The sequence below is a fragment of the Dendrobates tinctorius genome, unplaced genomic scaffold (genome assembly GCF_039654945.1).
Source record: "Dendrobates tinctorius isolate UK_male_01 unplaced genomic scaffold, ASM3965494v1 ptg000009l, whole genome shotgun sequence".
Lineage (NCBI taxonomy): Eukaryota > Metazoa > Chordata > Amphibia > Anura > Dendrobatidae > Dendrobates > Dendrobates tinctorius.
Genome location: NW_027361677.1, coordinates 6648721 through 6675469, shown reverse-complemented (window position 1 = coordinate 6675469; position 26749 = coordinate 6648721). Strand labels below are relative to the sequence as shown.

General features: G+C 43.0%; 1 protein-coding gene across 1 annotated transcript in view; it reads left to right on the top strand.

Annotated features, from left to right (window-relative positions):
• The window catches only part of CDYL2 (chromodomain Y like 2), a 111663-nt gene that overhangs the window by 54713 nt on the left and 30201 nt on the right, over nucleotides 1-26749 (top strand). The window contains exon 2 of the mRNA XM_073582594.1: nucleotides 24835-25402. Coding sequence (XP_073438695.1) covers nucleotides 24835-25402 — 568 coding nt within the window. The remainder of the gene's footprint in view (nucleotides 1-24834; nucleotides 25403-26749) is intronic.

The following is a 26749-nucleotide window of genomic DNA, read 5'->3' as shown; positions in this document are numbered from 1 at the left end:
TATCCTCACCATCAGAGGCCCTAGTGAAGACCAAGTAGACACTTAGTCACACGTCTCCAGGGTAAGCCTGGCCCTTTGCGCAGTGTGTACACCCACCAGCGTTATGTTACATTCAGGCCATGGGCCCCGCTGAACAATCGGAGAAGAATGTCAAAGTGATGGCCTGTTTCGATCCTTTGATCTGACTGATTCACCGGAGGAGCCTCAGCACATCATTGACTCGGCCAGGATTATTGAAGCAGCCCCTATCCCTTGAAATATATTCCTCTGGGAAAAACCATTGTCGCCATTGCTAGAAGGAGGAAAGATTTGTCCTATCAAATTGGCTGCTAATATGGGCAAACAGAAGTCCACTGAGCTGAATGCTCACCTTTTTTGTTGGCCATCGGTCGTCAAGGTTGTTTGGAACTTCATAACCTCTTGTTCACAGTGCACCAGAAACAAATCATCCATAGATAAGCCTGCTGGTCTCCTCCAGCCTCTGCTGGTTCTTTCTGCTCCCTGGTAACATATTGCTATGGACTTCATCACAGACTTGCCTCTCTGCGAGGGTTACAGCACCATATGGGTTGTGGTAGATCAGTTCTCTAAGATGGCTCACTTCATATCCCTGGTCGGTCTTCCCTCTGCTCCTAAGCCACCCAAGGCAGTTCTTCCAGCATGTATTTAATCTCCATGGTCTTCCTTTCTACATACAGTTGTGGCCAAAAGTATTGACACCCCTGCAATTTTGTCAGATAATACTCAGTTTCTTCCTGAAAATTATTGCAAACACAAATTGTTTGTTATTATCTTCATTTAATTTGTCTTAAATGAAAAAACACAAAAAGAATTGTCCTAAAGCCAAATTGGATATAATTCCACACCAAACATAAAAAAGAGGGTGGACAAGTATTGGCACTGTTCAAAAAATCATGTGATGCTTCTCTAATTTGTGTATTTAACAGCACCTGTAACTTACCTGTGGCACCTAACAGGTGTTGGCAATAACTAAATCACACTTGCAGCCAGTTGACATGGATTAAAGTTGACTCAACCTCTGTCCTGTGTCCTTGTGTGTACCACATTGAGCATGGAGAAAAGAAAGAAGACCAAAGAACTGTCTGAGGACTTGAGAAACCAAATTGTGAGGAAGCATGAGCAATCTCAAGGCTACAAGTCCATCTCCTAAGACCTGAATGTTCCTGTGTCTACCGTGCGCAGTATCATCAAGAAGTCTAAAGCCCATGGCACTGTGGCTAACCTCCCTAGATGTGGACGGAAAAGAAAAATTGACAAGAGATTTCAATGCAAGATTGTGCGGATGTTGGATAAAGAACCTCGACTAACATCCAAACAAGTTCAAGCTGCCCTTCAGTCCGAGGGTACAACAGTGTCAACCCGTACTATCCGTCGGCGTCTGAATGAAAAGGGACTGTATGGTAGGAGACCCAGGAAGACCCCACTTCTTACCCCGAGACATAAAAAAGCCAGGCTGGAGTTTGCCAAAACTTACCTGAAAAAGCCTAAAACGTTTTGGAAGAATGTTCTCTGGTCAGATGAGACAAAAGTAGAGCTTTTTGGGCAAAGGCATCAACATAGAGTTTACAGGTGAAAAAAAGAGGCATTCAAAGAAAAAAACACGGTCCCTACAGTCAAGCATGGCGGAGGTTCCCTGATGTTTTGGGGTTGCTTTGCTGCCTCTGGCACTGGACTGCTTGACCGTGTGCATGACTTATGAAGTCTGAAGACTACCAACAAATTTTGCAGCGTAATGTAGGGCCAAGTGTGAGAAAGCTGGGTCTCCCTCAGAGGTCATGGGTCTTCCAGCAGGACATTGACCCAAAACACACTTCAAAAAGCACTAGAAAATGGTTTGAGAGAAAGCACTGGAGACTTTTAAGGTGGCCAGCAATGAGTCCAGACCTGAATCCCATGGAACACCTGTGGAGAGATCTAAAAATGGCAGTTTGGAGAAGGCACCCTTCAAATATCAGGGACCTGGAGCAGTTTGCCAAAGAAGAATGGTCTAAAATTCCAGCAGAGCATTGTAAGAAACTCATTGATGGTTACCGGAAACGGTTGGTCACAGTTATTTTGGCTAAAGGTTGTGCAACCAAGTATTTGGCTGAGGGTGCCAATACTTTTGTCTGGCCCATTCTTGGAGTTTTGTGTGAAATGATCAATGTTTTGCTTTTTGCTTCATTCTCTTTTGTGTTTTTTCATTTAAGACAAATTAAATGAAGATAATAATACCAAAGAATTTGTGATTGCAATCATTTTCAGGAAGAAACTGAGTATTATCTGACAGAATTGCAGGGGTGTCAATACTTTTGGCCACAACTGTAGTCTCTGATTTGTGCAGTCCAATTTACTTTAAAGTTTTGGTGAGCTCTGTGCAAGCTGCTGAATGTCCACCTGGACTTCTCTTTCACATATCATCCGCAGACCAATGGGCAAGTGGAGTTGGTAAATTACATTCTCAAAAGTTACCTTTGGCACTTTATCTCGGCCTGTCAGGATGACTGGGTGCAACTATTTTCCTGGGCGGAGTTTTCTTACAACAAACATGTTGGGTAGTCTTCCTGAGAATCTCCATTCTTCGTGGTATACACCCAGCATCCTCAAGTGCCCTCTGCTATGTCTGCTTCTTCAGGGGTTTCAGCAGCTGATCCCTCATACGGCAACTTCTTCAAGATCTGGCAACAGACACAGACTGACCCCCTTAAGGCCGTGTCTCAGATGAAGACTCATGCGGTCAAGAAGAGAGATTCACTGGCATCCTGGAGATAAAGTCTAGCTATTATCCTGGAATATTCACCTAAAAGTGCCTTTGTACAAGTTCACTCCCCAATACCTTGATCCACTCAAAATCCTCAGGCAACTTAATTTGGTAACCTACCTTCTTCATCTCCCTTCAAATTTACGGATGCTAAACGCCTTCCATGTTTCGCTCCTGAAACCGGTGGTCTTGAATCGCTTCTCTAAGCCTCAAGCTACTTCTACTACCACTGTTCCTGAGGGTCCCTCTGACATCTTTGAGGCTAAGGATCCAAGAACGGTTCAGGAGAGGACCTTCTATCTGGTGGACTGGAAGGGCTTTGGACCTGAGGAGAGATCCTGGGAACCGACAGAGAATATCTGTGCACGTTTCATCTTGGTGATGTTTCTCAGTTGAATTGGCCAAGAAGGGGGGTGTAAGTGGGAATATTGTCACGGCAGTAACTCGCACACCTCCTCAGCACCACTCTACTCACCTTGCAACTTCTCGTATTAGGCTGTCCCACTGAATTAACTTCTTACAGCACTCTTCAGCACTGCAGCATCTGCATGTGGTTTTCATTTAGCTTTAGTGTGCATGGCCGGTTACTGCAGGAATTTAACCCTGCTGTGTCCTGCAGAGATTAAGTTCCCTGGCCTATCCCGTGCAAGCAGGGTCTATATTAGGCAGCTCCTCACACCACTCCTTGCCTTACTGTTGATTTCTAGCCTGCTAGTAATTTGTTTATGTACATCTCCGTTTTTTGTCGCCCATTATTGACCCAGCCTGTTTACCCGCTTTGTTTGACTTCTCCATCGATTACTCTGGCTTTGTACTTTGAACCCGAGCTGACTGCTTCAACTTCGGACCGTCTGACTACACTTCTGTCTTGCCTTTCTGTTCTTCATACCCGTGCCTCTGTCCCTCCAGTCAGCTTCTGCAGTCCTTTGGACTGCCCTGGAGTGGTACCTGGTGTCTACCAGCAGCTCAACGTATCCTCGCCTTCAGAGGCCCTAGTGAATACCCTGTAGACACTTAGAAATGCCCCTCCAGGGTAAGCACAGACCGTGGCGCAGTGGGTCCCACACCCATCAGCAAATACTAAGAGTTTGAGGTTGCCTTAAAAGACTTTGAGTGATGATATCAATAGAGCTCACCAGGCAACCTGTAAAATCCAGTGTGGACCACAGCATAGGAAGGCTATCATAGAAGGGAGCAGAGGCCGAAGCCAGGAGATGCAAGTAACAGTACCCCACCTTTTAGGGACCATCAAAAAAGGGTCTGTAACAGAAGAAGGATGTTTGGCATAAAATCTCAAAAATAAAGATTGGAGCATTAGGGTCCTATTTGTGTACCTACCTGGGTCTCCTCAGGACTGTAAGAAGAGATTGTAGATTGGAATTTAGTTGATCTCATACTCAGTGTCTTTATCAGAGGCCGAAGTGCAAGTTTTTTTGACTGTTAAAGAAAATTTGTTGCAGTCCAGAGGACGTAGTACGGAGGTATGAATTTTATTAGTAAATTATGACATGGGTAGTAGTTTTAGATGGAAAGTGATTGGATTAATTTACTGAATAATTTGGAATGGGACAATGAATTTAGGAGCCAACTTCTTGCAGTGACTCGCTAAATGGATCTTTTTGATGGAAATCCAATCTTTATCTCGTGTGAGAGCTGTTGCGAGTGGGTCGATGGTGTCTATCAGAACTTTTTCTTGCTTTAGCCTGGTTATATCCAAATTGGATTGCACCTTAGTCGATGTTAAGTAAATTTGATCCATGAACTTATTGATTCTGTCAGTTGGTCCATTACTTAGAGGGTGATAGGCTAAGGAGAAGTCTACAGAGGTTTTTAAGGCCTTGCAGAGCACTCTTCAGAACCTGCAAAAAAAGGCACACCATGGTCAGACACTATGCGAACTGGGAGTCTGGGAAACTGGAAAATTTATTTGAAAAATTTCTGGGCCAGCTGTGGAGCAGATGGAAGTTCTGAGAATGGAACAAAACGAGACATCTTGGTGAAACCGTCTGCTACAACCAGATGGCAGTGAACCCTTGCGCCTCAGGAAGCTGTTATGAATGAGTCACTGTAGGAGGCAAAAACAATACTATACTATACAATACTAGCTAAGTCCAGAAAACCAGAGAAGTTGGCAGCTATCGGATTGCAGACCCCTGAACCTATCAACAACAACTAGCAGTAGCCGTGGGGGGTTCCTACGGTGCCCTAGACCCCTCGATCACAGCCGGAGAACTACATAGCCTAAAGACAGAAAGGAAAATCTAAACTGCCCCAGAGCAGACCCCAAAGCAATAGGCAGCCCCCAGCATATAATGACGGTGAAGCAAGATGAAAAAACACTCACACAGATAGAAAGATAGGCTGAGCAAATGGGGCCCAAGCTAACTAGATAGGACAGGATAGAAAAGCTGCTGTCTGTAATCCGCCAAAACCCTATCAAAACAAGAGCCAACAGCTGATAGGGAAAAAAGCCCTGAAGACGCTAGGCTTCAAAAAGACTATATCAGTACTCAGGTATTTTCTGAAGACAGAGCAAAAAGGAATTCAGCTCACCCCAGCAGGGAATGGCAGAAATCAAGGAAAACAAAGCAAAACAAAACCAAAACACAAATGCAAAAAGTAGAGCAGAAAACTTAGCTTTTGAGGAGCAGGAATCAGACTGGTCTCCTAGAATCCCTCAGAAAGATCACCAGCAAGGCAGAAGGGCATCGGCTGCCTTATATCCAGTCAGTAATTCCTGTCACCCACTCATCATCATCCTGCCCAGGTGCTTGGTAATCAGCCTCACTACCTTCCTTCACCAGAAGAGGGAGTTCATCAGACCTCAATGGTGAAGGGGAAAATTAACTCACAACAGGAAGCTCTCTAACAAAATCCATACAATTCTCAGCCTAAGTCTTCTATGGTGTAGGAAGAGACTGAAAGGACCCAGAGGCACCTGACTTAAGGTCTTCCACTGCAAATACTAAGAGCAAGAAGATATGAATTCCCTTGTTTCCAATTGAGCAACAAGTAGGAACAAGAAAGGAGTTCAGCAGTTCGTTTAACATTTGTGAGACTGGGGAAAAAAGGAAAGTGAACCTGAATTTCCAGCTCTTTAAAAACAAATTAATGTCTTTTAAATAGAAAAAGAAAAAGAAATGGAAGCAAGGATATGTTCAGGTTTGATTACATAATAAGGCGCATCTTTAGAGGCATCACATGGATCAAAATACCTGGATTGGGCATCAGCACTGTGTTTTAGTTTTGTTTGTTTTTCTCAGCTGGATGGCAAGTGAGGATGATGTCAAACCATGAGAAGAGAAACCATTGAGCTTGACAGAGGTTCAGTCTATGGGCTGACTTAAGATATTCCAGATTTTTTTGAGTCCCCTTTGGGGACTTACATCTGTGATAGTCTATAATACATACTGCAATACTACAGTTTTTCGGTATATAGTGAAAATCTTGGTCTACCAAGGAGCTCAGCCTATGGATAAGTTTTAGAGGGGAAGCAAGATAACCGCGAAGAGGGTCTTCAGCATCTGTGCACGTTCCATTTAAACGCCACTGTCCGAGATTAACAGATGTTTTTAAATGGTTATTTGCCATGGCGGTTAGAGACTAATGCCGGCTATGTAACGTTGATGAGATCTGCCATGTGTAGAAGGAGCTTAGCTCCTAAGCCCCTCTAGACCTGAGAGTCCCTTTCCAGGACGTTAACTGCTTCCCACATTAGGAAGTTAGTTAAAAGAGTAAAGTGGTTTAATTGGACTTGAACATTTATGATCTATTCTATGGATAGGCCGTCAATATTCGATCCACCAATCAGCCAATTGAAGGTGGCGCAGCGCACTAAAAGTGGCGCAACTCTGCGCATTTTTTTTGTGGCTGTGAATGGTACTGCAAGCACTCTCAATACAAGTCACGGCCATTACACAATGTTCTGGGTTTGTAGTGTGGATTGGATCTAATGAAATGGTTTATGCAATATAATAATACAATAACGCTTGCTATATAAACCTTCTTATTATATTGTAAACTAGAGGAACACAGCACTGACTTAATTTTTCATGTCACAGTCTAGATTTACATATAGATGTAGATTTGCATATAATTAGAGTAGATATCCTTCAAACCTAGCTCAAGGACTAGGATAAAAGCTGACATTTCAGAAATATTTTATGGAAAACTTAACCATTGCATAAAAACTTTAGTGTTATAGATCAGTAGAAGAAATGGTGCTTCACATTGTCTTTAATATTTCGCAGAAAAAAAGAACTGCTTTCAGTTGTACATTCCCACTGTGATTTTCTGAAAATGCCGTGAAAATTGCTACCATGTGTGCACTATCAGGATTCTCCGGGGCCAGGATTGTATGCGATTTGTATACTTCCAGCCACATTCCGACTAGACTTTGTTCGTATTGCTTAATTCACTTGTACTGAGCGAAGCTGTGTACGTCTAGTCAGCATGTGACCGAATGTATACACAGGAGAAACCTGATATAAAGTGACTTCAGACTTGAATCCCAAGTCTGGAAATCCCTTTAACAATTATGAAAGCATTTGGAGACCACTTTTCATTAACTAGATATCCCCTATAACCGTTTAATTTGGTTTCTCTCCATTATCTGGTCTTAGTGGTTAACCATTCATATAGCACAAACAGATGCCACAGTGAAATATCGATGTTTTAATCATCACTTTTATTAGTGCAATCTAAATTTCATCAGTATGAGGAGGGTGCGAGGAACCAGAGGGAAGGACATGCAAACTTGCCCTTGGCCAGATTTAACCCAGGACCCCCGCTGCAAGGCAGCTATTCTGCTCACCATGAAATACTGTAGCACTTTTTATTGTCAAAGTTGATATTTTTACTGATAAAGCTGCAACGTCTTGTAATGTGTCTTCACAGGAACTGGTGGTGACACAAGTCGTACGCATTATATAAGAGGGAAGGAGGCATTTTTAGTTCTGAAACCAAATATACAAAGTCATTAGCAAACTTCTATATCTACATAGCGATATGTTCAGGATTGACAACCATTAGAGCAAACTCCTTCCATAAAGCTAGATGCCTGAGGGTCGGCTGTGGGTCCTACTGCTAGAAACCTGACAGCTACAGATTCTCTTCAGTTCCTTAAAGGGAACGTGACACCAGGTTTGCCCCTATAGGAGAGACAGCCACCACCTTTCAGCCTTCATATACAGTATACTAATATGCTGTGTATATGTCCCCGATCCAGCCTGCAACAAAGAAAAACGCCTTTTATTACCTTTGTCACCAGTGGGGCGGTCGGGTCTGAGGGTGTCGCTGGTTTAGGTCCTGCCCCACCTTCTTTCAATTCCGTCCTCCTTCTGGAGCAGCGATGGAGACTAAGTAGTGCTGGACCCATGAAGGGTGCGTAGAGCATAGGAATTTTCCAAAACTGGAGAACCCCTTGTAAAGTGTCACTATACATTCAAGTAACTTTCAGAATAAGCTGTCCGGGGTGTGTACGTGATGAATAACACAATTTCTGGCCATTATATGACTTGTACCTTGCATTTTCGAGCTCTTTCTCTTAATTTGCAATTGACTCTGAGCTGGTGGGAGCAGACTAGCTGCCATGAGATCTCTTGTACGCAGGACACATAGGGTGAATCCTGCTATTTATGCCTTAATTGACACACAAAAAATAAGCGGTAACAAAATGAAGGAAAAGATACCGCAGTAATCAGCTGTGTGGATGTGAATCAGCTCCAGGGTGAGGTAAAGGACTTGTTAGAAAGCTCAGTATGATCTTTCTATGTCTCCCTCTGCTTGTTTCCTCACTGTGCTCCTCAGTACTCCTTACTAGAAGCTTACAACACAGCTGGCATACATCTTGTCTTAAGCCAAACGAAATTCAGCTTTTTTTTCAGAATGAATGATAAGTTCAGGAGGTGGGGGAAGAATTGGCTCATAAATGGAGAAAGAAGCTGATTTCTAATACGATATATTTTAAAAAGTTTCTTATATTCCCTTTTACTATTGATGTATGCAAAGTTTGTTAGAAGTACAGTTTCCATTTACCGTAACGCTTTAGGAAATGGAGTGCCGTTTCCCCATTGTGGAAAGTACCTTGTGATTCAGCAGCTGTCTTCCAATGAGTGTTGCTGAGAATTCTTTTGTGACCACAGCAATTAAATAATTGGATGGCTTCAAAATATACCCGTAAAGCCATGTTCAGACAGGAGTGTTTTCGGTCACGTCAATAAAACTGCCTACATACAGAAAAGTAGCTAATTGTAGACCTTAGGGATGTGTAGAATACAATTGCAGCATGCATAGTATTGATCGGTTTTAGGGTATGTGCACACGCTGCGGATTCTGCTGCGGATCCGCAGCGGATTTGGCCCTGCGGGTCCGCAGCAGATTCTGCTGCGTTGTACAGTACCTTTATTTCCTATGGAAATAAAAAAACGCAGTGCAAATGCTGCGGATTTTTCCGTGGGTTACAATCCGCAGCATGTCAATTCTTTGTGCGGATTCCACTGCAGTTTCCTACCTTCACCATTGTGAGGTGAGAAACCGCAGGATAATCCGCAGGTAAACCGCAGGTCTTTTGACCTGCGGATTTACCTGCAGATTTTACAAAATCCGCAGGGAGAAATCCGCAGCACAAAAAACTACGTGGGCACATAGCCTTACGGATGAGAATTGTATATCTAGTGTCAGGCAGATCCCGCACTGTCAGTGATGCAAATAAGATCACGGATCTACACGTGGACCCAGATTGCAGACATGTCTGGCCTAATTATTACATCAATTGTCTGAGCCCGGCCTAAGGGTAAGTCTACTCCACAAGAGTCTCATCAGTTGGTTATAAGTAGTGATGGGTGAGCGTGCTAGGCACTGTTCAAAACTAAATTGAGTATTAAGTGTTGCGTGGTGCTCAAGTGCTCTGGTCCCTGTAAGAAGCTCATCTGAATTATCTGAGCCCAGAAAGAGTGTCCTCCGGAAAAATGCTCTAGGTTGCCATTCTCTTCCATTATGCTCGCTACTCAAGTCGATCACCTCCGAGCAACTGATTTGCTCGATTTGAGTACCAAGAACTTCCCAGCATTTCAGTTCTCGATCAATACTAGTAAAAAGCTCAAAATTAAAGTGTTGTCTACTTGATATTTCATTAACAAATTAGGAACCTTCCCAAGTGTGGAACTGCTGCAGAAATGAGCAGATCTGGCACCTCTGTCAAATGGCCGCCACCAATGTAGTATTACATGGCTGGCGGGCACTGAGATAGTTGTCCCCCTAAATCGGACTCAGCATTTTTAGTCATCGATCTAAGAAATTTGAAACTTCCATTTGGGTAAATGAACACTGATTTCTCTTTATTAGTCAACCCTTTGAAATCACTATACAGATCTGATACCAGATCATGTACAGACCACAGACTCTACACTGTTAGTTCCTCTCTTATTACTCTTGAATATTTATGAACCCTTTAGCACGAAATGATGTCCATGTTTGACTAGTAGCTGAGCTCCCTCCACATGCAGTAGATTGACGACTAGGTTACTGTTGTGAATTCTCTTTCTGGTCTCCCTCTGGTTCTTACAGAAGGTAGTGGAGCTGGTCAGATTGACAGAGGGGTTGCGAGTTCTCTTTCTGGGCTCCCTCTGGTGGTTACTGGAGGTAGTGGAGCTGATCTGATTGACAGAGGTTGGCCACCTGATAATGAGGATGACGATTGGAGATCTGGGGTTTCAGATTGGGATTTAAGACAGCTGACTCTATCCCTGCTGGTGATTTTCTTCTTGTGCCTTCTGAGGTCTGATGTCTCCTGCTCTGTCCCTGCATGGTTCAGCTAAGTGGTTCATTTGCTATTCTGTTTGCATTTGATCTGGTTTTGTCTATCTCTGCTTTGTGCGGTTCAGCCAGCTCCGGCTGGGGCTGTGCTGAATCACCGCACATATGTTACTGCTTGTGCCAGTTTGTTTTGTCCCCTGTTATATTGGTCTCTTTTTGCTTTGCTTTCAGAATATACCAGAGTGCTGATATAGTGGGGGCGAAGTCGTGCGACTTCAGTGTTTTTTGTGCATCAGACATGTTGGACTTTTTGCAGGGTTTTTTGCGTGATTGCAAACAGTGTCTTTCCTTTCCTGTCCTGTCTAGTCAGAGTGGGCCCCATCATTTGCTCAGTCTATTTTCCTGCCTGCGTTTGTGTTTTCATCTTGTCTCACCAACAACATATGTTTGGGGGCTATCTATTCCTTTGGGGTCTGCTCCGGGGCAGTTTAGATTTCACCTTTCTTGCTTTAGGCTTAGTTAGGTCTCCGGCTGTGTCGAAGTGTCTAGGATCATCGTAGGTACGCTCCACGGCTACTGCTAAAAATCCCTACTCTTGATGTGTTTTCTGGGAATCGGTCTAAATTTTTGAATTTTAAGAATAATTGTAAACTATTTTTTACTTTGAAACCTAACTCATCGGGGAGCTCTGTGCAGCAGGTTAAAATTGTCATCTCCCTGCTGCGCGGCGATCCCCAGGATTGGGCCTTTTCTTTGACACCCGGAGATCCTATTCTGGCTAATGTGGATGCGTTTTTTCAAGCCTTGGGGTTGTTGTATGATGAACCTAATGCTATTGATCAAGCTGAGAAAACCTTATTGGCATTGAACCAGGGTCAGGATTCTGCAGAATTATATTGTCAAAAATTCCGAAAGTGGGCGGTCCTTACTAAATGGAATGACGATGCCCTAGCAGCTCTCTTTCGGAAAGTTTGGCAGAAACCGTAAAAGATGTTATGGTGGGATTTCCTGTTCCCTCTGGTCTTGATGAAGCTATGTCATTGGCCATTCAAATTGATCGCCGTTTACGTGAACGTAAAACTGCACGAGAGGCGTTGCCGCCTTTCGAATGAACTTCTGAAACCATGCAATGCGATAAGGCTTTGTCTAGGGCGCAACGTCAGAAGTTTAGAAGGCGTAATAAGCAGGGCTGTGGAGGTGGAGTCGGAGTCGGTATAAAATGGTCCGACTCCGACTCCAAAAATATATAATAAATTGGGTACAGTAATTCAATGCAGAATGTGCTGAATATTTTTTCATAGGAATTTGGGAAAATTATGAAATGCCCTATAAATGGCTGTTCTATTACTGATCTAAGGCTACATTCACACACAGCGTTTTTGCTGCGTTTTTTGAGGATACGTTTTTCAGCTGCAAAAGCAGATCAGCTTTTTAAAAAAACGCATCACCTGAAAGGTTTTTGAGCTCATAGATAATGTTTTCAATAGCAAAAGCAGATTAGAAATCTGCTCTATCTATCCATTTATCCATATCTGTCTATCCATATCTTATCTGTACCAAAAAGAATGAAAGCCGGGTAGCACACAGACTAACAGACTAACACTCCTTTTTTTTAGCACCAGTCAGGTACACCTCATAGCTGCCCAAAAGGACGCCCAGAACAGGCATTGCTCGTCTTCAGTAACACATCAACATTGATAGTTGGAATAAATAGACTGCATTCACCACATCTTAAGGTGCAGGCTTTATTTTCAAGTGTAGGGGTGTGCATTATAAGGTTCTGCAGCAGCTGAGGTGTGCAGTATGAGATTCTGGCCCCCCCCTAGTTTTGATCCTGGCTAAAACCGTTTCTTATAGATATGGCGAACCCTCATGTAACCCTAAATGAAGGTCAATGGACACAGGTGGCTGAATTGAAGGAATTGCTTAATCACCTATTTACCGTGACTAAAAAATTACAAGCTGAGGATTTAACTCCTGGCATTTTCATAAGGGAGTGGAAGAACTTGCTATATTGCCTGTCCCAGAGAGGAGATTTAATCGCAGATGGCGTTTCTGCTTCAATGAAACGGAGAGAGACACAGCTATTGGAAAATATAATTTGCCTGGCAGCTGTTTATGTGGACCCAAGTCATCGTATATTTCTTGATGATCAACAGCTTACTAAAGGAAAACAAGCTCTGACTGAGGTATCAGTTAGGATGAGTGGCCTACAGGAGGACTGCCAGGCGCAAGAGGACTTGGGTCCTGACAGTGCTACTGCTGCCATATCTTCATCCTCATCAGATGAGGAGTTTGACTTTGACAAGTATTTGGATGATATGGAGCAGGCAAAGCGTTGCTGCAAGGAAAAAGATTTCACTCCGTCTCCTATAGCAAGCAGATTGACCATATTTCAGCAAAATGTTTCACTTGCTCTCAAAGAAAAAGAAAAATTCAACCGTTCATCAAAACTAACTGACTGTGCATGAGGCAATTCCGTTTATACTTGAAAATTGTTAGAGATGTTGCCCATGTGGTTACGGCTTTGCCTCCAACCCAAGTTAGTGTAAAGAGGTTGTTCTCTGGCCTTAAAATTATTAGGTCAGATTTTAGGTCATCTATGAAGGAGGATCTGATGGAGGCAATTCTATTTCTTAGAACAAATTCATAGACTGCACAAATGTTATTTAGTATGTTTTTGTTGAAAACTGTTTTTTGCCACTTACATAGTTTATTACATAGTGTATTACATAGTGTTATCTATATATATATATATATATATATATATATATATATATATATATACTGTGTGTGTGTGTATATATATATATATATGTGTGTAATCAATATTACATAGTGTATTACATATTTACAATTTATTACAGTTTTTGTGTTCTAAAGTTGTATTCCAATAAATATATATTATGTTCTATCTAAATGTCTTGATTATTGTATCATAAAAATGATTAAATGTCTGATGTTCACATTGTACTACAATAAATTTTTCACTTAAATATAAGCAATATATGTTGGAGTCGGAGTCGTGGAGTCGGTGGAAGGGAAATTGAGGAGTCGGAGTCGCAGGTTTGGCTTACAGACTCCACAGCCTTGGTAATAAGTTGTGTTTTCTCTGTGGGGATGCTTCTCATACTATTTCTGTCTGCCCTAAACAAGAAAAGCGTTTTGCTCACGCATTTGCGGTGGGCAGTGTACAGCCTAAGTTCCTTTTGGCGATTACCCTGATCTGCTCCTTGTCTACATTTTCCGCTACGGCTTTTGTTGATTCAGGAGCAGCTTTGAATCTGATGGATTTGGACTTGGCTAAACGTTGTGGTTTTCCCATGATACCCCTGCGGACTCCTATCCCTTTGAGGGGTATTGATGCTACGCTTTTGGCGAAGAATAAACCCCAGTTTTGGACCCAGGTGATAATGCGGGTCGCCCCGGACCACCAAGAACATTGTAAATTTTTGGTGTTTCACAATTTGCATGATACTATTGTTCTGGGTTTTCCTTGTTTGCAAACTCATAATCCTGTTTTGGATTGGAAATCTGTGTCTGTGGTGAGTTGGGATTGTCAATGTGTTCTTAGTGACACTCCTGTTTTCTCCACCTCTCCCCAGTCTCATGATATTCCTGACTATTTGGCTGATTTTTCTGATGTATTTAGTGAGAGTAAAGGCCCCTTTACATTTAGCGATGCACCAGCGATCCCGACCACGATACGACCCGGTCAGAATCGCTGGTGCATCGCTAAATGGTCGCTAGTGAGCTGCCACACAGGCAGATCTCACAGCGACGTAGCGACGCAGCAGCGGTCGTTACTTACCTTTCAGACACAGCGATCCTGACGTCCTCCCGCCCGCGTCCACGCGTCGCTCGTCGGCGCCAGCAGGAAGCGCCCGACGAGAAATGGAGCTGAACGATCTTCCGCGATCAGTGACAGACAGCGGGGGAGCTGGTCGGAGGTAAGTATCACACATAGCGATATCGCTGCTGCGTCACAAAATCGGTGACGCTTTAGCGATATCGCTATGTGTAAAGGCCCCTTAAGTCTGCGTCTTTGCCTCCTCATAGGAGTTATGATTGTGCAATTGAGTTAATGCCCGGGTGTAAATTTCCCAAGGGTCGGCTTTTCAAATTATCTGTACCTGAACATGATGCTATGCGATCTTATATCAAGGAGTCGTTGGAGAAGGGTCATATTAGACCATCTTCACCTTTAGGTGCTGTTTTTTTTTTTTGTGGCCAAGAAAGATGGTTCATTAAGGCCATGTATTGACTATCGTTCCCTTAACAAAATCACTGTTAAATATCAGTATCCGTTACCCCTGATTTCTGATTTATTTTCCAGAGTTAAAAGTGCCTGTTGGTTTGCCAAGCTTGACCTCAGGGAGGCGTATAATCTTATTTGCATCAAGCACGGGGATGAATGGAAGACGGCTTTTAATACTCCGGAGGGACATTTTGAGTACCTGGTGATGCCTTTTGGGCTCACTAATGCCCCTTCTGTCTTACAGTCTTTTATGAACGATATTTTCCGGGAATTTGTGGATAAGTTTTTGATCGTTTATCTGGATGATATTTTGATCTTTTCCAGTGATTGGGATTCTCATGTGGAACTGTCCGGACTGTGTTCCGGATTTTGAGGGAAAATTCTCTGTATGTTTAGGGATCAAAGTGCCTCTTTGGTGTACAGAGGATTTCATTTTTGGGATTAATTTTGTCCCCGTCTGCTTTTGAAATGGATCTGGCCAAGATACAGGCCATTTATGATTGGGTTCAGCCCACTTCTTTGAAGGCTCTCCAGAAGTTTTTGGGTTTTGCTAATTTCTACCGTAAATTTCTAAGTAATTTTTCTGGTATCGTTAAACCACTGAGTGATTTGACCAAAAAGGGCGCTGATGTGGTGAATTGGTCTCAAGAGGCAGTTTCGGCATTTCAGGAGCTTAAGCATAGATTCACTTCTGCTCCGGTTCTACGGCAACCTGATGTCTCACTCCCATTTCAGGTGGAGGTAGATGCTTCTGAGATTGGTGCAGGAGCCGTTTTGTCCCAAAGAGATCCGGTGACTTCTAAGATGAATCCCTGTGCCTTCTTTTCTTGAAAATTCTCCCTTTCTGAACGTAACTATGACGTGGGGAATCAGGAATTGTTGGCCATGAAATGGGCATATGAAGAGTGGAGACATTGGTTGGAGGGAGCTAGACATCAAGTTGTGGTCCTCACCGACCACAAGAATTTGACTTATCTTGAATCAGCCAAACGCTTGAATCCTAGACAGTCTAGGTGGGCCTTGTTTTTCATGCGTTTTAATTTTGTGGTCTCTTTTCTTCTGGACACTAAGAATGTTAAGGTGGACACCCTTTCTAGGAGTTTCTTTGCGGAATCTCTTGATGTGACCGAGCCTACTACCATTCTAAATGAGGGTATAGTTCTTTCCGCCATCTCACCCGATTTGAGACGTGCCCTGGAGGAATTTCAGGAGGATAAACCTGAACGTTGCCCTATGGGAAAATTGTATGTCCCTGACCAGTGGAGGAAAAGAGTAATGTCTGAAATTCATTGCTCCGCGTTGGCTGGTCATCCAGGTATTTTTGGTACCAGAGATTTGGTGAGTCTGTCTTTTTGGTGGCCTTCCTTATCTCGTGATGTCAGGAATTTTGTGCAGTCCTGTGGGACTTGTTCTCGGTTCAAGCCCTGTTCTCGTTCTAGTGGGTTGTTGATGCCCCTGCCGGTGCCCAGGAGGCCATGGACCCATATTTCAATGGATTTTATTTCTGATCTTCCTGTTTCTCAGAGAATGACTGTTATCTGGGTAATCTGTGATAGATTTTCTAAGATGGTCCATCTTGTACCACTCCCAAAGTTGCCATCTTCTTCTGAGTTGGTGCCCTTGTTTTTACAACAGGTGGTTCGGTTGCACAGGATTCCTGAGAACATTGTGTCAGACAGAGGAGTCCCAGTTTGTTTCCAGATTTTGGAGAGCTTTTTGTTCTAAACTGGGAATTCAGTTATCTATCTCCTCTGCATTTCATCCTCAGACCAATGGGCAGACTGAGAGAACAAACCAGAGTTTGGAGTCCTATTTGAGATGTTTCATATCTGCTGATTAGGATGACTGGGTCTCATTTTTGCCCTTGGCCGAATTCGCGCTAAACAATAGGGCTAGTTCTGCCACTTTGATGTTGCCCTTTTTCTGTAACTTTGGGTTTCATCCTCGATTTTCTTCAGGACAGGTGGAATCTTCAGCCTTCCCAAGTGTGGATTCTGTGGTAGAGAGAATGCAGCAGATTTGGGACCAAGTGGTGGATAAGTTGTCCCAATCTCAGGAAAAATCCCAACGGTTTTCCAACCGGCATAGGACCATTGGTCCCCGGTTTAAAGTGGATGATATGGTTTGGTTGTCTTCAAACAATATTCCTATGAAGGTTGAGTCTCCAAAATTCAAGCCAAGATTCATTGGACCTTATAAGATTTTGGAAATCCTTAATCCCGTTTCTTTCCGTTTGGCTCTTCCAGTTACGTTTAAGATTCATAACGTGTTTCATAAATCTTTGTTGAAGAGGTTTGTGGAGCCAGTAGTTCCCATGGCGGCGCCTCCTGACCCTGTATTGGTCAAAGCTAATTTGGAGTATGAGGTAGAGAAAATATTGGATTCTCGTTTGGCTAGACGGAGACTCCAGTACTTGGTCAAATGGAAGGGTTATGGCCAGGAGGATAATTCTTGGGTCTCTGCTTCTGACATTCATGCCAAAAGATTGGTTCATGCCTTTCACCGGGCCCATCCTGACCGGCCTAGTGGCGTGGATGAGGGTTCGGTGACCCCTCCTCAAAGGGGGGTACTGTTGTGAATTCTCTTTCTGGTCTTCCTCTGGTTATTACTGAAGGTAGTGGAGCTGGTCAGATTGACAGAGGGGTTGCGAGTTCTCTTTCTGGGCTCCCTCTGGTGGTTACTGGAGGTAGTGGAGCTGATCTGATTGACAGAGGTTGGCCACCTGATAATGAGGATGACGATCGGAGATCTGGGGTTTCTGATTGGAATTTAAGACAGCTGACTCCCTCTATCCCTGCTGGTGATTTTCTTCCTGTGCTTTCTGATGTCTGATGTCTCCTGCTCTGTCCCTGCATGGTTCAGCTAAGTGGTTCATTTGCTATTCTGTTTGCAGTTGATCTGATTTTGTCTATCTCTGCTGTGTGCGGTTCAGCCAGCTCCGGCTGGGGCTGTGCTGAATCACCGCCCATATGTTACTGCTTGTGCCAGTTTGTTTTGTCCCATGTTATATTGGTCTCTTTTTGCTTTGCTTTCAGAATATACCAGAGTGCCGATATAGTGGGGGCGAAGTCGGGCGACCAGTGTTTTTGTGCATCAGACGTGTTGGACTTTTTGCAGGGTTTTTTGCGTGATTGCAAACAGTGTCTTTCCTTTCCTGTCCTGTCTAGTCAGTGTGGGCCCCATCATTTGCTCAGTCTATTTTCCTGCCTGCGTTTGTGTTTTCATCTTGTCTCACCGACAGTATATGTTTGGGGGCTATCTATTCCTTTGGGGTCTGCTCCGGGGCTGTTTAGATTTCCCCTTTCATGCTTGATCCTTAGTTAGCTCTCCGGCTGTGCCGAGGCGTCTAGGATCATCGTAGGTAAGCTCCACGGCTACTGCTAGTTGTGTGGATAGGATCAGGGGTCTGCAATCCGCTTAGTTACCAACCTCTCTGGTTTTCTGTGGCTTAGCCTGGGTCTGCTATCCTCCTCGGTGACCCTTTCATAATAGGTTCATAAGATCCTCTTAGCTGTTAATGATTTAGATGCCATTGGCTCCCCACAACACAATCGCCGGACTTCAATGGATTATTATGACATTTGGGGGGTTGCAGAAATCCCTTGTTTCCCCACATTAAGCATTAAGAAATAAAAAAGACAAACTTATCTGAATTCACCTCATCAGTTAAAGGCCCTTCAGTCAAAAGATTAATTTAATTAACCTATACAGAAAATGCCAAATAGAAAATCATGTTAGAATTTTGGTTTTTCAATCATCACCTCCACAAAAATAAAAAAAAATGCAATAAATAGATTAAGAGATCAAATGTGCCCCAAATTGATATCAACTCAGTAATGGGAATTTTTGTATTTGCTGAAGACTGATTGAGAATTCTTGAAAATGAATGATAAGTTCAGGAGGAGAACGAAGCGGATTTCTCTAATAGGATGTATTACAAAGTTTATTAGTTTCATATGTATTATTGGTTTATGGGGGGAAAGACTGAAACCGTCTGGCCAGAAGCCATGGCAGAAAAGCTTGCAGCAGGTACAAGTCCTGTTGGAATCGGAGCAGTACAGTCCCGTTGCAGTTTCTAAATCCGAGTTCCGCGAGTGTAAGTGATCTGAAGAATCTTAAGCTGGCACTGTGCGTCCTGCTCTCCAGGAGAGTCCACGAAAGCAAAGGCATTAAATCGTTTTAGCTTCTAGCTGCAGTTTCTAGGTAAGCTGGCGGCGGTCCATTGCTCGTGTGTCCGGGCTTATTTTTCTTTCAATAAAAGTTTCTCCTTTTTTTATTTCCATTAATCAGAACAGTATTTGTAGCATCACGTTAATTCTCCTTTTATCAGTTGCTAGGAGAACTGGGCGACACATAGCTACTTATTAATGATATTTATAATTATTCCATAAAATAATTGACAGATTGATTTTCTTTTTTTGTTATTTTTATAGAATTAATGTACATAATTGGACATCATGGTGGCTCAGTGGTTAGCATTGCAGCGCTGGAGTCCTGGGTTCAAATCCCACCAAGGACAAGATCTGCAAGGAGTTTGTATGTTGTCCCTGTGTTTGCGTGGGTTTCCTCCGGGTTCTCTGGTTTCCTCCCACACTCCAAAGGGATGGCAAATATAGATTGTGAGCCCCAATGGGGATAGTGATGATAATGTCTGTAAAGCGCTGTGAAATATGATGGCGCTATACAAGTGAGTAAAATAAATAATTTCCGTATTTTGCGGATTATAAGACACACCCCAAATTTTTCGGGGAAAAAGGAAAAAAAACTTTTTAATAAAATGGCGGTGCATTTAATTTGTTTGCCTTATTGCTTACCAGGGGTGGTGGAGCGAGGTCCAAGAGTCGCTGCTGGTGCTGAGGCAGGAGTGGGGTGATGCTGTGAACCCCAGGTTGGGAGGAAGGGGTGTTCGGAGGTGCAGAGCTGTGGTGTTCAGTGGTGCAGGGGCTTTGCCGACATTTTGTGACAGCCCTGAGCCTCCGCACTTCCATGGTTTACATTGTGGTGGACTTTGGGAAAATGGCCGCAGGGGGCAGTGCATACGCAGATTTAGATCTCTGCGTTGAGATCTCGTCTCCTGAAATCTTGGCGCAGAGATCTCCATCTGCGCATGCGCTTCTCCCGGCGGCCATTTTCCCGGAGTCCACCGCAATGTAAACCACGGAAGTGCGGGGGCTCCGGGCTTTCACAAAATTTTGGCAGAGCCCCCACACCACTGAACTCCCCCTCATCCCAGCCTGAGGCCCGATGCAACGGCATACTCTTGCCTCCACCAGTAGCAACCCTGGGACCCTGCTCCACAACAACCAGTAAGATATATTCGAATTATAAGGCACACCCCCATTTCCACCCCAAATTTGGGGGAAGAGAGGTGTGTCTAATAATACCAAAAATATGGTGCATTAGTTATCTTATAATGATGCTGACTTACAGCCTGTATTGTAGTCGAAAGCTGTATTAACAATTCTGGAGGCTCTAGAGCTGAAATCTTCCAGTTTGTTTGCAGAGTTTGCTATCATTCCCAGAAACTGTTGCCTTCTGTGATCTCTGAGAGTCTCCTGGCATTCAAACACCAATTGTAAGGGTTTCAGCTCTCTGGTAGACGCATGAATACGGAGAGGCACAGGGTTTTTATAGCAAAGCAGAATAAAGTTTGTCCTTCTCAAACTTTACTGCTCCCAAAATGAAAACAGCCTTTCTTCAGCACAAATGAAAGCAAACCAGTCCTTTCTTCAGCATCAATAAATTATAAAACAGTCCTCTCTCTGGATAAGTCAAAGAAAATCAAATGATCTCATCAACTTGGTATTACAAAACCTCTCAGGGTGCAGTACAGACTATCCACCAGCTTTGTCTTTCTTCAGCCTCAGCACACTATGCCTCCCTGAGCTAGCCCAGGTGCATTTTAAGCCAGTAAGACCCGGACTGCAGTATGGGAGCGACCTTTCCCACCCGGGCACTTCTGGTCGCTCCTAAATTACAGAACAAAAATCCAGTCAAAATAAAACCATCTCAGTAAGCCATACCTGTAAAGTTTCTTCTTATGTCGAACATTAGTTAGCTAAGGAAGGCTTCAAATAAAGCTGGCTCTCCAGTGCTACTTGGCCTTCAGTCAGACCGGGATTATTGTCAAAAGGAAAAGATCTCCATCTGCAAACTACTGTTTCAGGGTTCTTGTCCCTCATCAGTGCAGAGTAGGATACCGGTTGGCTGATTACACTTTTGCCGGTGGAATTCTTGGCTACATAAATGATGAACCATTGGAGTTATTGAAAATCGATTCTGTGGCCGCAGAATGGAAGCCTTAAGAAGTGCCTCCTACTTGACTACATCCATGGCTCTTCTTTTGCTTAGCCGACCTGCACCATACCTAAACAATAATGTTGCGTCAGACTGGCTAATCGAAATAAGAGCGACAGGTGAGAGCCGGCTCCTGTCCAGTGGGCAGAGATCACTGTCGTGGCCGATGTATGGACTGGATTCACACCAATTCTCAGCTTTCTCTAAAGCTGCTTTCAGGTCTTTTTACATTTGTAAACATGAAAAAAGAACATGCCTTATATCTAAAAGAAATACTTTTACCCATAGGGAAATTGCAATCCATACAGGCAAAGACACGCGAACCAAAGCCAAGAGCCTGGCATCACTTTTGTTGGATACCATAGATCCCCAAGAGGAGTGTTTGGTCCTCTTTTTCCACTTGAACCGGCCCCAGTGGGTCATATAAAAGCGTATTGAACCATTTTTAACGGGAATTTATTTTCCTTTGTCTCGAATTTGGGGAATGGTGTGAAGCTTGTATGATAACATCTGTTTGCACCGTTATAATTAGTTCTGTATCAATAATTACTCTAAAAAGGCTGTCTCCTGCAGTGACAATTTCGGAATAATTACGATGATTGCTTTGTTCTTAAGTGCAGTTATGTATTCTCATCGTCATTTCATTCCTCTCGCCAGTAACATCTAATACGGTAAGAACTTTTTAAATTTGCCGTCTATTAAAATTGAAGTTGTGCGGATCGCCGACGTTGAAGAAACGTTTAGCAATGTATTTACTGCAGTTTTGGGTGGAGGGGTTTGTACATAAAGGCATTGTAAAATGTTATATAAAAATTGCAATATTTAGGGCACTGTTTCCATAAAAAATGGGGTTTCGGAGTTGCACACAGTAGGACATAGCGTGGCAGTTTTTAGAAAAGTTGATGAACACATTTGGTCAGAATGGTGGACCTCCCTAAGCAGTGTGCCGGTATCCATAAAGCCTCCTGGCATAAGCTCCAAATGTGTCTATGGAGGGTCAGAAGTTAGGAGACCAGAAAAGTGTCCTTTTGGAGTCCATGTGACACCTCGTACAATGACTAATAACACCTCTATGTTCAGAAGATAACACAGTATCCACCTTTCACAAATGGTGATGTCTCAGCTCACCTCCTACCCCACCCTTCACAGTGACCTTTGCCCAGATTAGAGCATGCCCAGTTTACACTTCTATAAAAATATGGTCTGAAGAATAGGAGTCTATTATTTTGTTTAGCTTCCAATATGAAAATTCCAAGAATTTTTTGTATGCATCGTGATATAAAGAGCTCAAAATCAATCAATAACAAAATGATTACCTGATTGGAATAATAGGTCATTTTCTGGTAACACATTCCCATAGATTTGTTTGTGTGTGTATATATATATATATATATATATACACATACATACAGCTCTGGCAAAAATTAAGTGACCACTGCAAAATTTTCAGTTTGTCTGATTTTTCTTTTTATATTTTTGAGTGAAATGTAAATTGCTCTTTTATTCTATAAACTACTGACAGCATGTCTCCGAATTTCCAAGCACTAAATTTTGTATTTATTTTCAGAAAATGAGAAATGGTTAAAATAACAAAAAATGCAGTACTTGCAGACCGCAAATAATGCTAAGAAAACAAGTTCATAATCATTTAAAAACAACAATACTAATGTTTTAACTCAGGAAGAGTTCAGAAATCAATATTTTGTGGAATAACCATGATTTTTAATCACAGCTTTCATGCGCCTTGGCTGCTTTCCACCAGTCTTTCACACTGCTTTTCGGTGACCTTATGCCACTCCTGGTACAAAAATGTAAGCAGTTCTTTGTTTGATGGCTTGTGGCTATCCATCTTCCTCTAGATTACATTCCAGAGGTTTTCAATGGGATTCAAGTCTGGACATTGGGCTGGCCATGACAGGGATCTGATGTGGTGGCCTTGACAGGGATTTGATGTGGTGGTCCTTCATCCACACATTGATTGACCTAGCTGTGTGGCATGGCGCATTGTCCTGCTGGAAAAAACAGTCCACAGAGTTGAGGAACATTGCCTGAGCAGAGGGAATCAACTGTTTTTCCAGGATAACCTTGTATGCAGTTTGATTCATATGCCCTTCGCAAAGATTAACCTGCCCAATTCCAGCCTTGCTGAAGCATCCCCAGGTCATCACCGATCCTCCACCAAATTTCACAGTGGGTGCAAGACACTGTGGCTTGTGCGCCTCTCCAGGTCTCCGTCTAACCATTAGACGACCAGGTGTTGGGCAAAGCTGAAAATTAGACTCATCAGAGAAGATTACCTTATTCCAGTCCTCTATGGTCCAATCCTTATGGTCTTTGGCAAACTTCAGCCTGGCTCTCCTTTTGCTTCTCATTGATGAAAGGCTTTTTTATAGCTTTACATGACTTGAGTTCTGCCTCTAGGAGCCTGTTGCGAACTGTTCTTGCCATGCACTTCACCCCAGCTGCCATTCCTTTTGTAGGCCACTTGATGTCATCCTGCGGTTGCTGAGTGACATTCGAATAAGAGGACGGTCCTCCCTGTCATTGGAGTTGTTTTTGCCCTTTACCTGTCTGTAGCTTTGTTGTCCCCAATGTCTGCTGCTTGACCTTGTTGTAATGGGACTGCCATCATAGAAATTTTACAGATGGAGGTAACATGACGCTCACTGTATCCCTCTGCTAGTAAATCCAGAATTGAGCTCTTCTTTTCCTCACTCAAGACTTTTCTTTTCAACTCCTTTGGCATCGTTAAAAGTATTTTTTTTATTCCTGTTACTTTTGGGATATTACAAGCACTTGTTTTGCCATCCAGCTTGTCCTATTGCAAGAGGATTGTGAACACAACTCAGGGTTTTTTATACTTTCCTTCGTTAAATAAGATTTGGTTCAGGTGATAACCTAATCCGAAGCACATTAAGTAGAATGAGGTGTACTCTGGTTGGAATTCAACTAACACTCGAATGAAATGGCAGTCAGACATGGAGAGAAGCTGAGTTTTATAAAACTGTGTGGTGATCTCTCTTTTTTGCCAGAGCTGTGTATATACAGTTGTGGCCAAAAGTATTGACACCCCTGCAATTCTGTCAGATTATACTCAGTTTCTTCCTGAAAATGATTGCAAACACAAATTCTTTGGTATTATTATCTTCATTTTTTTTTTTTAGCCCATTGGGCTGTTAAGTTGCCGTAATTGTTAAAAAAAAAAAAAAAATGCTTTGTCCAGGTCTCTCTCTTATGCTGGCAGGTGCACTAGCTTTCATATTTTATGTCTTATATATATTCACTTATATTATTGTATAACCTTAGATTTTTGCCTTTTGCGGTTTCTCTTGAGGCTGCGTCCCATCCCGCTGTTGGCAGAGTTGTTGCCGTGCAATATTTAAAGAACTAACAAAAAAAAGAATATGTTGCATAATTGTTCCGTTGAGACGAAAGGATTGACCCTGCAAGATGTTGAACGGACGCAAAAATAAAGAGTAGGCAAATACACATAAACCCACAGCTGATGTAAGTATGGAAGTGACCCCATGACCACCTTGGCCTCTTGAAACTGTTGATCAGAGTCGGCGCTGATAATCGGACCCCTACAAATAAGCCAACAATTTTTAGAAGACTAGCTAACCAGTTTAACTTGATGACCCTTGAATGCAATGACTCTGTTCATTCTCTCCTAGTCTGTACAGCAAAGCTAAGTAGTTTAGAATTTTATGTAATATTTTATTTTCTCTTGAAAACTTCAATAAATTTTAATTTTCTTCTCCAGGTTGAGAGGATTGTGGACAAAAGGAAGAACAAAAAAGGGAAATGGGAATACCTGATACGATGGAAAGGATATGGGAGTAGTGAAGACACCTGGGAGCCCGAGCATCACCTGCTGCACTGCGAGGAGTTTATTGATGAATTTAATGGACTCCACTTAACCAGAGACAGGCGAGCCAAAGCTGGTAAACAAGTAGCGGCATCAAAGCTCTTACAAGGGACTGCTCTCGACAAGATGACACACAGGCCGCCCGACACGGGGAGAAGCAAGGGCTCCTCACATAAAAGGCAGAGGATACAGGCATTTCAGAAACAGAAGAAGGTGTGCACTGCCAAATATAACCCCGGGGACAGGTCTACAAAGACACTAACATACAGAACTACGCCCAGCGGGCTGCAAATTATGCCACTGGACAAACCCTTGGAGAATGGGGACCCTACTAATCACACAGAGGACACGCACTTTGAGAATGGCACCGGGCAAGGAAAAAATGACCACGAGGATGACAAAGGGAGCCACGTTTTACCAGGGGGCCTGGATGACTGCGACTCACCCATAGGCAATGGGATTGGTACGTAGAGTTACATATATATCTGCACCATTCTTTAGGGAGACGTATAATGCTCCGAATTGTGTCAGGACCCAAGAAAATCTCGTAGACACAATGTGAATGACGTATTTGGTTGCTGTGCCATTTTATCCCTTTTATTATTTCATTTTTTTTTTATTTTTAGTGTTTGATCTTTTTATTCTCTTTTAATGCGTTACATGACGGATGAATTGTATCATTAGTTGGCTTGTATTGTGTCTTCACAATAGGTGTAGATGTGCATTATACCGTATTTATGATTACCCTATAAAGAACATCTGCATCCTATCCACAGAACAGATGGTAAATGTTGGATTGGTGGGGGGATGGGAGCACTGACGGGTGAGACCCTCACTGAACCCAAGTCACTTGTGTAGTGGTACTGTGCATGTGCAACCACTTCTCCCATAGACAGTAAATGGGTGGACATGCTTCTTAAGGGTGTGTGCACACCACGTCTTTTTCAGATGGAAACCACCTGAGAAACCTATGAGAAACTGCTCAAAAGAATGCGCATATTCATTTCTATGTAATAATTATTTGCTGTTAATGTGTTCAGGTTTCTAAAAATACCAAGAAGTACTTCGTTCTTTTGGCGTTTTTTCCGATCAGAAGATGCTCTGTACTTAACATTATAAGTCAGTGGCAAAGCTCAAGAGATCCCCAGAAGACAACTGGACTTCTTGATCATTTTGTCGTAGTTTTTTTTTTTTTTGCTTAACCCCTTTACGACCTTGGACATATCCATACGTCCAAGTTGACTAATACCGACCTTGGACGTATGGATACGTCATAGTGATTTGGCACGCACAGGGGCTATGCGGGTGATCAACGCCCGGTGTCATCCAATTCTTACTCTCGGCACTCAGTGCCAGGAGATTCCCTATAGCGAGGGAAGGCACTGTGGACACCGCCTGACCTGTGATCTAGTGGTGTCTGTCTTTTCAGGCGAGCATAAAAGCGCAGTCTGCCACAGTTTTTTGCACTTCTGAAAAAAAGGAGACCGCTGAACAGAGGCCAGACGGAGTCCAGAGTAACTTTGCTGCCTCTGCAAAGTATTCTAGGAAAACTGCACTCCACGAGGCAAATGGCGCTCCATCCCTCCTGAGTCCCGGCGTGTGGCTAAGCAGTACGGTACAATCAAATATGTTCAGCAGAAATTGTAGGACAAATTTTGGTGTCATTTTTACCCATTTCCCAGTGTGAAAATGTAAAATCTTGGGTTAAAACAAAATTTTTGTGGTAAAAATGTAATTTTTTTTCTTCACTGCCCAATGGTATAAAATTCTGTGACACACCTGTGGAGTCAATAAGATCAATGCTCCCCTA